The sequence below is a fragment of the Daldinia vernicosa genome, assembly GCF_022497035.1.
Source record: "Daldinia vernicosa strain CBS 139.73 unplaced genomic scaffold F5Y00scaffold_11, whole genome shotgun sequence".
NCBI lineage: Eukaryota > Fungi > Ascomycota > Sordariomycetes > Xylariales > Hypoxylaceae > Daldinia > Daldinia vernicosa.
The window spans coordinates 774,914-788,651 of record NW_025953927.1 but is presented as its reverse complement, the minus strand read 5'-3'; the positions used below and the strand labels follow the sequence as shown (position 1 = coordinate 788,651).

Here is a 13,738-nt window from a genome sequence, read left to right as displayed (position 1 = left end):
TTGTCAGAACTCTATATGAAACATCTAGAACAAAGGACATGTTCAGTATGGATAGGTATAGGCTTCCATAGTTAGGCTAGAGTTCCTCGCGGAACAATGGTATTGTTTCCATGCTATTTTGGTTCCACCTCGTGACAGATGTGGGGGTTAGGTATGGTGTCTCGTATAGGTAGTTGCTGGGGGTAGGGGTAAGGGTAGGGGGTGCTGTGTTAGGGTAAAGTTGAAAGGTATATAGTGCAAGGATGACCTCAAATAAGATTACGAGACCTCTAATATTGATAAACCCCCCTTGGCATTGAGTGTATTCTTTTCTTGTAGCATATTGCACAGATTGAGATAAATCATAAGGGTACCTTTCAAATAAACTTGACGATTTATTTCACGGCGTAACTAATAGGTCTACCTAGTTACCATGTTGTTGCACGTTCTCCTCGACCTGTATTCGTGCGGACGTATCGGGCTGATGTAGCCGATTTGGCGGGTTATCCCCCCGAACTGGCCATGCACTTCGTACTAGTTCCTTGATATAGACCACACGATTGCTCTCTTAGAGCTTATTCCTCCTTATGGTGAGCTTCGATCGTGTCGTAAAGTTCCTCGATCAGCTCAACGTAGCCTCCAATCTCCTCTTTAAGGTCCTTGATCTCTTTAACTGCATCCTTGTACTTCTCAGCAATGGCGTCTCGCTCTTCAATAACAGTGTTGTTCTTTTTGGTGAGATTTTCAACAGTTTCCTTCCACTTGGAGATACGATCATCCAGCATGGTAGCATTTGCCTTGGCTCTGTTAAGCTTGTTTCGGTAACGCCTAATTATATCGCTTTTCTTGTCAACCATAGTAATGTATTTCTCAGTTAGGCTTTCCAGAGCTTTCTCTTTCAGCTCTAGTTGTTCGTCCACGCCATGGTAGCGGCGGAGTAGTTCTGCAACCTCCTGTTCCGCGCTCTTCTTAGCTTTGATGGCGATATGCTTCTCATTGCGCGCCTGAGTTCGCTCTCTAGTAACCTTGCGGATGATCTCCTTGAGAGCGATGATCTCAGCACTATCGGCGGCAGACATTGCTTGCGAAATCTGAGGTATGTCTGGTTATGCTAAATTATCGATAAATCAGCAAAAGCTTTAGGCAGCGAAAATACAAGCATAGGGGTTATAAGCCAAGCTGTTGTAGTCGGGCTGAACATGATAGTACCATACAGAGGATTAAAATAGAGTAATGCGATAAGGAGCAAGATATAGTGCCTCGTAAGGGACTGTCACGAAGTGGAACCAAAGAGCATGGAAACAACTTCGCTGTTGCGCGAGGAACTCTAGCCTATCTGGCGAGCCCACGGCTCGTATATACATACATGTTATTTATCCTAGATATCTCATCTAGAATCCTGACAGGGACTTGGTGGGAGGGGGCAAGGAAGTATGATACTAAATAATATCTATTACTTACCTGAAGAAGCTCGGTAGTGTAGTGAAAGGCAGACCAAGATACTTTTTCTTTAATCGTGGAAGCGTGAGTATTCACAGTCGAGTCACGATAAATGCGGAAGAAAAAAAGGTGTTATAAATATAAACACAAAAACTTCGTAGTTAGGTATGCCTCTTGAAAATAAGTATTGTAGGACTACAACTTTTTATTGTTGTGTTGGGGATTGGAAATGTCGGGAAGGAGAGAGGGGCTGAAATAATTGAGGTAGAATTTGCAGAGACGAAGAAATAATAAATTTCAAGTTGAAAACCTCAAAGTTGGTTTGGTGGTTGGATTTACAGAAGTGGAAGCTACTGCTCAGTGGTAAATAATTTGAATAGGTACATGTAGTAGCCTGAGGTTAGGGGGATCGCACGTTGGCTAATAGGAAATAGTGGTGGGCCGATAGAGAGCATATAAATAATTATAACTGCAGGAACAATCACTAGCCCGAAATGGTGCAGTGGTTGATTGTGTGGTCAAGTCGGTTCAGGGGGACGTGATCTATTTCACGTGGGCACCGACATGGGAACTCGAGCTCTAGGGTTCGAACCCATGTCATACTCAAGCATTGAATCAACCTGCTGCTCGTTCAAACTTGGACTTTGTCCAGACCGTGACGTAGGGCCTGCTGTTTGGGGGGTTCGGTTGCCTACGGGGGCAATTTATCTATGAAGTCATTAATAGAGCCAGGGCAGCAGCAGTCACCATAAGACCACACGCCGCCTTGCTTGGGATGTTTTTTTTATTATTTTCTTTTATTTTTTTTAGCATCTTCTTGCTTTCCAGTCTATCTATTATTATCTATCTCTCACTCCTGTCTATATATTTCCGGGGCTTGAATTGCTAGTTAAGCAATTACGGCGTCGTTTTTGCGAGAGTGGTCATCAGAGCTTAAAATATAATGAGGCTCACGAGATGGAACCAAACAGCATGGAAATAACCTCCTTGTTCCGTGTGGAACTCCAAGATAGCTACGGGAGCCTGTGGCTATACATACTGACAGTGTCCTTTATTTTAGGTGTCTCATCTAAAACCCTGACAGCAACCTCCGATCCCAAATAGCTCCCTTACTCTATTTCACAAACTGGTAAATGCTGCTATTATATGCTTGGAAAATAAATATACGGGGCTTTCTTTTTGCGCCAACGAAGTCTAGAGCAATGTACTCCTAGCTATCAGATACGCTCGAAGTAGTAGAGCTAGGTATTGTCTCTATTGCTGTGCCCTGTAAGAATAAATCCCCTACACAATAAATTTCATAGTTAGAAGAGAAAATAAGTGGTTTATACAACGCTTTAATATGTCGCAATTATAGATCAAGCAAGCCTTCACTGCCAACGACAGCCAACGACAGCCAACGACGGATGAGGGTTAGAAATAAGGAGTTATATCGATCACGTGGACATTCGTTAAGCTCTGAGGTACGAAGTACATAATACATATGGAAATGTGTGTCAAGGTACGTACCTGGTACTAATACGCACATGGCATGGAGTTGAAGACCTGGGAGCCAATCAAAAAAAGCGTTTAGGTTAATTCAAGATCCACCGAATTTTTATCTTTTGCGCATGCAATCGACGTCAATTAATCAATCAATTAACTTCAGCTTAGGAAAAAGCAAAAGCCTTTTCCTTAACTCGACTCTTGCAGTTTGAGCGGATGCTGGGACATAGCCATTAATCGCCATGGCCTCTGGAGTACAGTCGGTGCGATTGTGCCTACGGGCTTTCCGACACCCTCCAACTCCTCGAAAAGTTGCCCCGCGAATACCACCAATATACGTTCCGGCCCGAGCCTTATCCTCAACACCTATACGATGGAGTCGCGCATCTAAGCGGGAAGAGGATGAGCTCGAGGAAGACGAGGAAGACGATGGCAGCGTATCCGTCGCTGAAATGGAAAGATCTCTTCGTGCTGCGTTAAGAGACCCCGAATTTGAAGCGTCGACGCGGATCCAAGAACAAATGTTAAATAATGCCAATGCTATCATGTCGAATGCGCAAAGAGTACCCAAGCTCAAAAGACCTTTCTGGCATGACGAGGAGGAAGATACCGACTTGATTACGGACGAGCGGAACGAGGACGAATTCGACGAGGATGATATTATGAGCATGGCGCACGGCAAGTTGGAAGAGTACCGCGAGCAGAGAGAATATGCTCGCATTGCTGCTTGGGAGATGCCTCTTCTATCTAGTGAGTGCTCTCATATTGTCTCTCGACCAAGAAGCCATCCATTAACCCATAAAATCAGAGCTGGCACGGCCCTTCGAACCACCCACAGCTCAGGAACCCTTGCGATTCCGATACACGAGTTATATGGGTGAATTCCACCCCGCGGAAAATAAAGTGGTTCTTGAATTCTCGCCTAAAGATATGCCACTGGACGAGGCCCAGCAACTAAAACTAAAGAAGTTATTGGGCCCCCGCTACAATCCAGAAACGGATATAGCCAAGATGAGCTGCGAGCAGTTCGAACACCAGGCGCAGAATAAGCGATATCTTGGTGACTTAGTTGAGAGTTTAATCGCGCGAGCAAAGGTATATTAATCCTATCGTGTCCAGTCCCGACTAATTCCAAACATTGCTTACCGTATCCTTCAGGACCCCTCCGACATGTTTGAGGACATTCCTCTCGATACGAGACATCACCCAATTAAGATCAAGCCCAAATTCCCAAGGGAATGGAGGATGACTGAAGAGCGGATGAAATTTCTCGAAGAAACGAGGCAGAAGTCACTATTACTCGATCAGACGAAAGAAGAAGCCGGCGCATTGATTGATGGTAAAGAGAAGATCGAACAATTCTTCGATGTCCCTAAACCTCAAGTTAGAGTTCCTGAGTATGCCCGGGCGCAGCTAAATGAATTCTCACCACTAGGTAGAATAGCGCAGCCTAGGCGGGTTTGATATGTATAATATCATGTAGATAAATGCCAGCTCTTGGGAGCTCGCTGTATGAATATACAAATACAAACACTACGAACTAGGATGCTACTGAGGGAAGTTATCTGGTTCTCAGACAGCAAGTCTCACTAGCTAAAGAGGAAAAAACAATAATCGTGGAAGAGGCAAGTCTTTCGATACCAGGAGTCAGCCTACGTATTAAGATATGGTTCATTATAATTGGAACTCATCATGTTAATAACCCTCTCATAAGCGCCAGGGAGTTGATCCAGAGCTTCCACTGTTAGTTATAAAGTATAATGTAAGTTTAAGAACTCCTAACAACTTGAATGAGGAATCCGCGTATATTAGCACTAACTAAATTTATTAGCGAGTGACTTCGTGGCTACTTGCTTCCCGGCTAAAAGACATTCAAGTGGTGAAGGATCGTTATTGAGAATAATACCAATAGCGAAAATTTCCCGTCTTTTCTTCACGTCAACAGTTATTATCTCGGCGTCGCAGCTGTAGTAATATATTGTCCAGTGTACATCCCCAGCCTCGGAGCCCCTTTTCTACGACATAGACAAACCCGGCTTCCGGAATCCTCGGTTTCCGGGAACCGAACGAGACGAGCGGATCGGTAAGGATATTTGGGCAGTAGTGGTTAGCTGCAGGTGTTGTCGGTAAGTGCACGGGAGGCGGTGCATTCACCGAGCATGTGTTACGGCGTTTAGTCTACCTAGCTCGTCTACATGATACTATTCAAGGACAAGAGCAATCAGGAGATGGAAGTACGGGGTTCCGCCATCTCAGGACTCGCAAGGCGAGCTGCATAACAGGCGGGCTGGTGAGGGAGCGAGGAATTATCTGGATTACTTTTCAAGTGTGCATGAACATGAAGTGATTTTGTGTTCTTTAGAGATGGCGCATTATGTTAGACGAGATAGATGATATCCCATCGATAGTCTCCTCATTTAAGAATTATGCGGATAGATCTGATGAGTTCGTACCACATCCCACATTCGCCGGAAGCATCATACCAATCATATTATACCCCTTTTCATTGCAATATAGAAAGTTTCTTATTTCGAATAGTTACCACTTCGACTAATACCATTATGGATTCACTTGTCCAAACTTGTAGGCCGTCTATGGAAGCCAATTACTAACGAAAATGGACAAAGTTTCGGCGCTACCGATTGTGTAAACAAATGACTGATCTTTTGGTAGCACATGTACGTATGTACATAAGTGACTTGCCCTGTTGCTTACATGCAAAACTAACGCTATCGATGTTCCCGAATGACCACTCGGTTATATTATATCTCGGCCTGAGGTCCTGGCCGTGGAAGTTTAGCTGACAGCTCTATGGAATGCGTGAGAAAGCTTGCCAAGACGGCATCTCGGCAATCATGTAGGCCTTGCAGTTATGAGTCCCGCGCGGAAGATCGGCTGCGAACGACGGTGCTGCAATGGCACCTTGTTTTGTAGGGAATTTCAAGTATTAAGATGTCGTCGTCTTCTGCTCTGCGCTATAGAATGTGCTATGGATTGAATGGTGTGGCGGTTTGATATTGCTAGGTACCAAATTACATCACATTGAGGCTCACGGCTATTGCAGGTTCAGCAGCTCCATGGTGGCGGTGTTAAAAATCGTGGGGCTCCATGTTAACGATTTTTCGCCTTTGTACGATCATGCGCCACAACTTTTATATGAAGGTGTGGTCTAGAAGATATTACCTAGCCACGTGTCGACTAACTTGGCGTGAATGTTGATAAGTAAATTCGTCTGAGATCTTTTTAAGTCTTGTTTCCCAATCCGAAATTCTAGAAGCTAAAATTTTCATACTACCTAGATTACCTAAGGTACCTATGGATATTCTCATATGTTAGAGGCAATTCTCTTAGAACAGATGATGTAGGCACTAGCATCGACTATTGGAACTAACGGTCGAAATTTTAAATTTTGATAAGATCGAGTGTGTCAAGCCACAATCATAGTGCAGCAGTGCAGACACACCAGGCCACCGCCGGGTCGCGCCACAGATCATGACGTCATTTTATCCAAGGCTATCCTCTGGCTCATGAGGAACGGTGAGGTCACGAGCAATACACCTCCGCCAGGATGGTAAGTGTAGGTGGGTAGAATCTCAACTAGGTTAGAACGTGTATCTGCTTATCATAATGCGTACATATTGGAACGTGTCAGATATTTTTAAATCGAGAAGTGACCTATTACAGACTGCTAGATTTAGAAAATTAGGTAGATACTTAAAATAGTTTTAGGTAAATCATATAAATTATTCAAAAAGGCTACCTGAAAGTACGACTTGGATACTTCATAACGTGTGCCTACCTCATATTGTATTGTATGTGCCTGAAGGCTATGTATGCAATAAAGTGGAAACTGTGGAATTGTCGCAATTGCAATTCGTAGGGGCTGAGGGGTACGTATTGGCGCGTACCTTCCCGTTACATTAGAGCGTGTTTGTTCGGGTCGAGAATGTATGACGCAGCAGTTGAAAGCAAATTCGGTTCTTGTTTCGTTGGATATGCATCATAGTTCCGGGGCCTGCGTCCAAAGAATTCAAGGAACGGCACCTCTTTCCCGTGTACAAAGGCAAACCAAGCCTAAAACAACCCTTACACATTTCTGCATTGGATCAGATCATCAATCAATACCTTGCCGTGGTAACTCGATACCAATCCTAATCCATTACGAGACCTTGTGGATATTCCTTATTTAAACTGTATTCCCTTCGCCATCTCGATAACTCATTCCAGTTTCTACCTCCAAATCCAATCCAAGTCTAAAATCAACTCCAAATCGAAAAAGAAAAAATTACGAAAGCACAAGCTATCGATATTCCCACATCACATACCACGAAAACAAACATATCATCCACACGCGTCCAAGTCGACGACCGAAATCTCACATAATGCCTTTCACCGCAAGGTAAGAAGCAATTCCCAACCGGCATTTCGCAACCGGTATTATAAGTTTCCACCTGCTGACCTGGTTTGATTCACATTAGCGATATCTGCAAGATCATTCTTGCCATCCTCCTACCGCCTCTAGGTGTCTTCTTAGAGCGAGGATGTGGTGCCGACTTCTGCATCAACGTCCTGCTCACCATTCTGGGTTACATCCCGGGTATCCTACACGCGCTGTAAGTTCCCGATACACCATCATCTTTTCGGGTAGACGATAGATTGGACGGTAAACTAACATATCCTCCCTGCAGGTACATTATTCTGAAATATTAAGACGCTCGAGTAACCTGCGGCTTTCCTTAATTTTTCGTAATGCAGCGACAGCATAGCAAAATTCAACCATAGACGACATCTGAGAGGTTGGACCAATCGTGTAGCAGCGCAGGGGTTCGTGATTTTCCGGAGGCGTCTGCGTGGATCCAGCCATTGCTCTGTCTTTTCAAGCTAGTCGCGGGGGTGCATCGCATGATGCTGGTTCTTGGCTCTTGGCTTTGACAGACGTCACTCGACTTCTTGTCCATGCAACCACATTCCAGCATTTCGGCCCGCCTCTTAATTTCGACGACTCGAATGTCTCTTGTTTCTTTTATAATCAAAACCGCGATGATTTGCAGAAATGACGGTTTGGAGGAGAGGGGGATGGATTGAGGATACGGCTCAGCTGAGCATTGATTGCTTGCTATATGGCATTCATGATGATTTTTAGACTCCCTACTAGCATTAATGATTATGAATTTCGATACCCCTCAACAATCTGTTTATTGAATTTGCGCCGAGGTATTTCTACCATAATGCGTGTGCTCCATATCGTAGGAATTTACTACTGAACGTCGTAAGAGTTAACTATGTCGCTGTAGCCGGAGACGATAATAAGCAGATGCATTATTCCATACGGGACGATATTATAAAGAGTCTTGATCAACGAAATACTCTGTGCTTAGGAAATTGTTAACAATAACTCAATACTTACTAAGTCAAATCAGAATAGCCTTTTTGGGCGGAAACTTAGAAGAGTTGTAAAGACGGCAGCATCATGTGATAATACAGCGCATAAATAACTTCACTTAACTAAAGTCCAGTTTTGAGTCCTTGGGACTTTCGTATAAGCACTATATGAGAAAGAGAAAAAAATAGATCATTCAATCAAGTGGCTTTATTTATTACGCTCGACCTATCTTAAACGATAAAACCTAGAAGCCATTGTAAGCACGATTCTATTGTCTGATTGGACGGATACTTACGTCGTTTTTGCCTGCGGTCACGACGGCGTCTTCCGAGACTCGAACGCCTCCCACCCCTTCTACGTAGGCAATCGGCGCATCGCCCATGACTTTCCTCGCAACGTCGCCCACAGTTGAATTCTTTTTCACGAGGACGCAATCCCTGAATGCGACCTTCGTGTCTGAACCGGAACTGAAAGTCGATACGTTTCGTACGGGGAAGACGGGTACGAGACCGAGTATTTCGGCCGCCTTTGAAAGAACCTGGACGACGCCAGTGGACCCATACCGGAACAAGATCATATCTCTATATTCCTCGATGGTGTTCTTATTCTTTTCATCCAACTCCTTCAATCCCCCGCCGTCTGGGTCGCCGTCTGCTATTAGATCTTCGCGTGTATCCACAAACTCAGTTCCCTCCGTATACCTTATGTAACCTTGCTTGGCCATTTTTCGTAGGAATAGTTCGGCTTTCGCGGAACATGCGACCACCATATTGGGGTCCTGCATCTTAGTGATCTTCATGAGATTTGTGTAAGCATCAGGGTCATCGATTTTGTTTAGCGCGATCACCGTGGGGAACTTCTCATCGGTGAATGCGCTAACAACACGGTCCACCGTCTCCTCGGTCCAGTGCTCCAGCGGTTCTTTCAGGTTGAGACGGTCCAGGGTGCGTGCTACTACTGCTGCCGTACTTCCGTAGCCTGAGAACTGCCCTTGAAGGGTTTCGACAGCAGTAGCCTTGACAGCAACATGTCGCCTCTTGATGGAACCCCATTTCTCCCACAGATTCCCTTTAATCCAGGCGACGATCTCACCACGTAACCATGCTATATCCTGGGAGGGGTCGTATCCTCGTGTATTTTCGCCCTCAGCATTCGTCCTCCCACTAGCATCCACGACATGGATTAGAGCATCCGCGTGTCGGAGGTCGTCTAGAAACTTATTACCTAGACCTCTGCCCTGATGTGCGCCGGGAACAAGTCCAGCTACGTCGAGAAGCTCGATTGGCACGGAACGGCGGCCGTCAACACACGATCCATAGTTAGGCTTGCATTTATCTTGTACACCGAAGCGTTCGCAGGCGCATGCTATTTGGAGATAACCGATGGCTCGTTGCGGGTCAATCGTTGTGAAACTAAAGAAAGCGCATTGTCAGTTGGAGAATAAATGAATATATTACTGCGGACACATATATCTCTCGTCTTCTAGGCTGATGCATAGGCACCTAAGTAGATACTACGATGCGCAGGGGACAGGCGTACGGATAGTTTCCTATGTGGCATCGCAAATATCAGTTCCGAAATTCGGGTCGATAATGTATAAAATAGCACAATATATTTTGTTGGATAGGTTCGACCCACCAACTTTGGACGTCGCATCGGTTAAGCTGTTTAGAGTCGTGCTCTTGCCAGCAGAAGGCTTGCCTACAAGGCCGATCAAGGGATCCCGCGGCATTTTGCGCTTCTTGGAGTTCTCAAATAAAGACGGATTATGGCACTTGTGACTTAGGCGGGGGATGCAAGGACGAGGTCGAGGTCAAGATGGTGGGGTGATTTGCACCCGATGCCCCCGTTGCCCGAGTCTCGAAGAAAACTCAGATAATACAAGTTTCGGAGGGTGAGGCCCGCCGTAACGGCGCCGTAGCTTTAGGTACTGACGTATTTTAGGTACCTGCCTTAGGTACCTAAATACGCGCTATAAAAGAGTACATGTACCTGTAAGTGCTAAGATTAGGTAGCAGCTAGCCGCAAGCTTGCTCGGGAGTTACATTGCATCATTAGCTTGATTTCCTGGACCGTTTACTCTTTTTCACCCATCTCATAATTCTCCTTAGATATTCACGTCCTCAACGTTCAGAATGCGACGAGGTCACTTTTCGTTAGATGACCTTCCTGCCTGGTCTACTTTGAACGGCGTTAATTTTGTCGATGTTGCAGTTGCTAATATCGATGGCCGAGGCAATGGCCTTGTAGCTAAGAAAGACCTAATCAGTCAGGATGGTGACTCGGAACCCTTAAAGCTTCTGACAGTCCCAAAGGAGCTTATTCTTTCAGCTGAAAGTGTAGAAGAGTATGCTAAAGAGAATAAGAATTTCCGACAGCTTCTGGATACGGCAGGTCGCCAAGTTAGTATATACCTACCTGTTTTGAAGATGGTACGATTTATACTAAGTATTATACAGTCAGCTAGAGGAGATATATTACTATTTCTCTTATATCAACTAGTGTTATCTTCCCCTGACTATCAAGGTGGCCTGGGTCCATCAACACCTTGGACTCAATATTTCAGTCTCTTACCGTCACATGTGCCGACTCCTACAATGTGGACTGAGTTAGAGCTTTCCTACTTGAACGGTACTTCGCTAGAGGTAAGCTACTAATGGGACTTGATATCTCACCTAAAGGTACTTATAATACTTAAGTGCAAGTTGACACATTTAGATAGTCGGCGGTAGCCGCCAAACTGACCGTACTAACTAAGGAGTTCGATGGTCTCCGCGAAAACCTGGCTACCTTGCCGCATTGGAACGAAATCCTCTCGATCGACGAATCGATCACCATCCGAGACTGGATTCTTCTTGATGCCCTATACCGGTCCCGCTCGCTAGGCTTACCTAAGTCCGGAGAGTCGATGGTGCCTTGCCTCGATTTAGTCAACCATTCTGGTCAAGCCACTGCTTATTTTGATGAGAATAGTGAGGGCGAAGTAGTCCTTTATCTACGTAAGGGGTGCGTAGCGCCTACTGGCAGTGAAATTACTATCGATTATGGCCTGGATAAGTCGCCAGCAGAAATGTTATTTAGCTACGGCTTTATCGACCCAAGTTCGGCTGCTAGGAGTATAACGCTACCATTGGAACCATTGGATGACGACCCGCTTGGGATACCAAAGCTCCATGCTTTCGGTACGCCACCTAAATTAAAATTAGAAGAAGACGACAGTGGTGTCCCGCACTGGACTGCCCCTTTTGTGTATCTCATGTGCTTGAATGAAGAAGGTGAGGGGATCCAATCTTCTAATATCTCATTTATTGCTATTCTAGCGAACGATATTACTACTGTCACGGGCATAATTAAGCTATCTAAGGATTTTTCTCATTTAGCATGATCTCAGTATATTGACATTAACCGCTAAACTTGCAGATGGGCTGCGGTTCAGGGTTTTGCAAGAGACAGACGGCTCTCGTCATCTAGCAATATTCTGGCAAGATATCGATATTACGAACGTATCAAATACTATGAAAGACCTTATTCACGACCACGAATTACACCAGGTATTTGAACTACGGGTTGTGACCGTTATTATGGGTATCATTCAACAACAACTCGAGCAACTTACCAGCACTCAAAACGGAGACTCCGTAGTAGGACTGGCAAACACAGAAGTCCGCCAAGCCATTTCACAATTGAGGTCGCTCGAGACTGGCATCCTCCAAAAGAGTATACAGGTTTTGGATGAGAAGGTAAGACTGAACCCTATAGTTTACCTAGATGCCTACTCAAGGATGATCTTGACTTGAACTCAGCCTTGGGAGATAAAGCTGCCTAACCCATCATGGCTATGATAATTTGCTAACCCATTTCTAGAGAGACCAGCTGCTTCGGGATGACACTGTTGTAGAATACTTGACGATGATGGGATCCGATCAAAACAACCCTGGCACCGACACCGCCGCTGACGAAGAGGAGGACTTCAGCTAATGCACATCTCCGAATACCGTCCTCGCCTCTGCTACTTCGGATTCTACCACAGTCTATAGATTATTCTTGCAGACAGGGTGTGGCCCACACTAGCAGCACAATTAATGTGTTTGCATGGCAAGACTGGGATGCAGCTTAAATGCTACAGACGTAGGCAGCTTCTTGCAGATGTGGCATGACATCATGGGGCTAGCACTTTTGATGAGCTAGCTACCTCTTTGGAGAACCAAGAGCAGCATGGTTGACATGGTCAATCCGTTTATATCGAAGGACCGTTGGGCATCATGAGAAGTTCGGAGCTGAACTTACTTACCGTTGATCAACTGTATAATGATAAAAATCAATCTATGAAGTGTGATTATCGGACGTAGAGGGCCCTTTGGGCTTATAATTCGGACCGAGAACCCTGATCCAATCCCCAGTTGCATACGGTCGGTACTCCCCTTATACAAGCAATTCCATCTGCGTATGGGTTTTGTTCCTTACATGACAAGGCCCAGCATTCTGTACCATGATCTCCCTCGCCGATTTATCCACGACGTGAGTGCTTTTAACCGGTGGTAACTCTGCTACAGCCGCACGAGATACCCCCCCATATGGCATCCCCATGTGGAAAAGAATTGTCCCCTTCAAGATGAACCCCTAAAACGGGCCGTATGTTCTGATATTGTTTAGGTGAAAATTTTATCGCCTGACCGTCTCACGCCTATCACTGTGTTCAAACCGACCATAAGCGTGGGGTTGGAATGCCTTGTTAGTCCCTTTAATGACCGGGTTCGAATTTCGCTCATCTTAGAGCGGCTTTAGATCGACGGGGTGCAGACTCTTCCACAGGAGCCATTTACATTGTAACCATGTTAGAGATCGTGATAGATAAAGTTCCTGGAGAAAAAAACAAGATCTTTGACTTGTATGTTTGCCGATCGTTTCCTCCGGGAGCCTAGGTATAGACTGAGCCGCGCATTCCAGATAGAAGGGTCGATCCAACAGGCCTCCGTTTGCTCTACCAAGATATCACATATCACTAGGAGATCGCGGCTATTAAACAACAAGACGAATCATAGGGTTCTCCAGCACTACTTCTCTACTTTAGAACAACAGACCGAGGATTTCGAAGCTGATTTGGCAAGCCGGCAGAGATCAAATATTACTATGGTAGATAGAGGCTAGTACGATGTCTCTAACGTATAGTCGACAACTGAAGATTTTTCTACTATATTACAGTAAGAGGTAGCCTCTAAGTACCATCTAGCTTTAGTGTTACACTCCTTGCACTGTCTTTATTTCTGGGGATAAACTACGAGTCGCTAACTAACCGGGTTATTAACGTTCGCAACATGGCCCTGGTACATTGGCGCCTACTTCAAGCGTCGCACTGCATATAGGTAGGATATAGGAACTAGCCGGCAGACGCAGGGAGGATGTCTTGGCGGCGGTCACGACCATTCCGAGAGCTGCAGCGATCGAGCAGTG

At 45.2% G+C, this 13,738-nt stretch overlaps 5 protein-coding genes across 5 annotated transcripts; 3 read left to right on the top strand and 2 right to left on the bottom strand.

Annotated features, from left to right (window-relative positions):
• Positions 1-554: 554 nt before the first annotated feature.
• F5Y00DRAFT_259880 (uncharacterized protein) lies at positions 555-1,058 on the bottom strand (the record flags this gene model as incomplete). Its single annotated transcript, XM_048010954.1, has 1 exon — positions 555-1,058. The coding sequence occupies one exon, from the start codon at positions 1,056-1,058 to the stop codon at positions 555-557; it is 504 nt and encodes a 167-aa protein (XP_047867274.1).
• A 2,088-nt stretch (positions 1,059-3,146) lies between these two features.
• On the top strand, positions 3,147-4,368 carry F5Y00DRAFT_259879 (mitochondrial ribosomal protein; the record flags this gene model as incomplete). The annotated part of the gene is made up of 3 exons (XM_048010953.1): positions 3,147-3,654; positions 3,713-3,999; positions 4,063-4,368. The coding sequence occupies 3 exons, from the start codon at positions 3,147-3,149 to the stop codon at positions 4,366-4,368; spliced, it is 1,101 nt and encodes a 366-aa protein (XP_047867273.1).
• A 2,329-nt stretch (positions 4,369-6,697) lies between these two features.
• F5Y00DRAFT_230973 (putative plasma membrane proteolipid 3) lies at positions 6,698-8,091 on the top strand. Its single transcript, XM_048006972.1, has 3 exons — positions 6,698-7,303; positions 7,383-7,517; positions 7,593-8,091. Exons 1-3 carry the CDS (start codon positions 7,287-7,289, stop codon positions 7,612-7,614), a joined length of 174 nt encoding a protein of 57 aa, XP_047867272.1. The 5' UTR covers positions 6,698-7,286; the 3' UTR covers positions 7,615-8,091.
• Positions 8,092-8,450: 359 nt separating this feature from the next.
• On the bottom strand, positions 8,451-10,213 carry F5Y00DRAFT_19937 (P-loop containing nucleoside triphosphate hydrolase protein). Its single transcript, XM_048005323.1, has 4 exons — positions 9,926-10,213; positions 9,827-9,836; positions 8,583-9,699; positions 8,451-8,531 (listed from the first exon to the last, which is right to left on the bottom strand). Exons 1-4 carry the CDS (start codon positions 10,017-10,019, stop codon positions 8,502-8,504), a joined length of 1,251 nt encoding a protein of 416 aa, XP_047867271.1. The 5' UTR covers positions 10,020-10,213; the 3' UTR covers positions 8,451-8,501.
• A 209-nt stretch (positions 10,214-10,422) lies between these two features.
• Positions 10,423-12,265, top strand: F5Y00DRAFT_259876 (SET domain-containing protein; the record flags this gene model as incomplete). Its single annotated transcript, XM_048010952.1, has 5 exons — positions 10,423-10,689; positions 10,747-10,932; positions 11,010-11,562; positions 11,708-12,027; positions 12,152-12,265. The coding sequence occupies 5 exons, from the start codon at positions 10,423-10,425 to the stop codon at positions 12,263-12,265; spliced, it is 1,440 nt and encodes a 479-aa protein (XP_047867270.1).
• Positions 12,266-13,738: the final 1,473 nt, after the last annotated feature.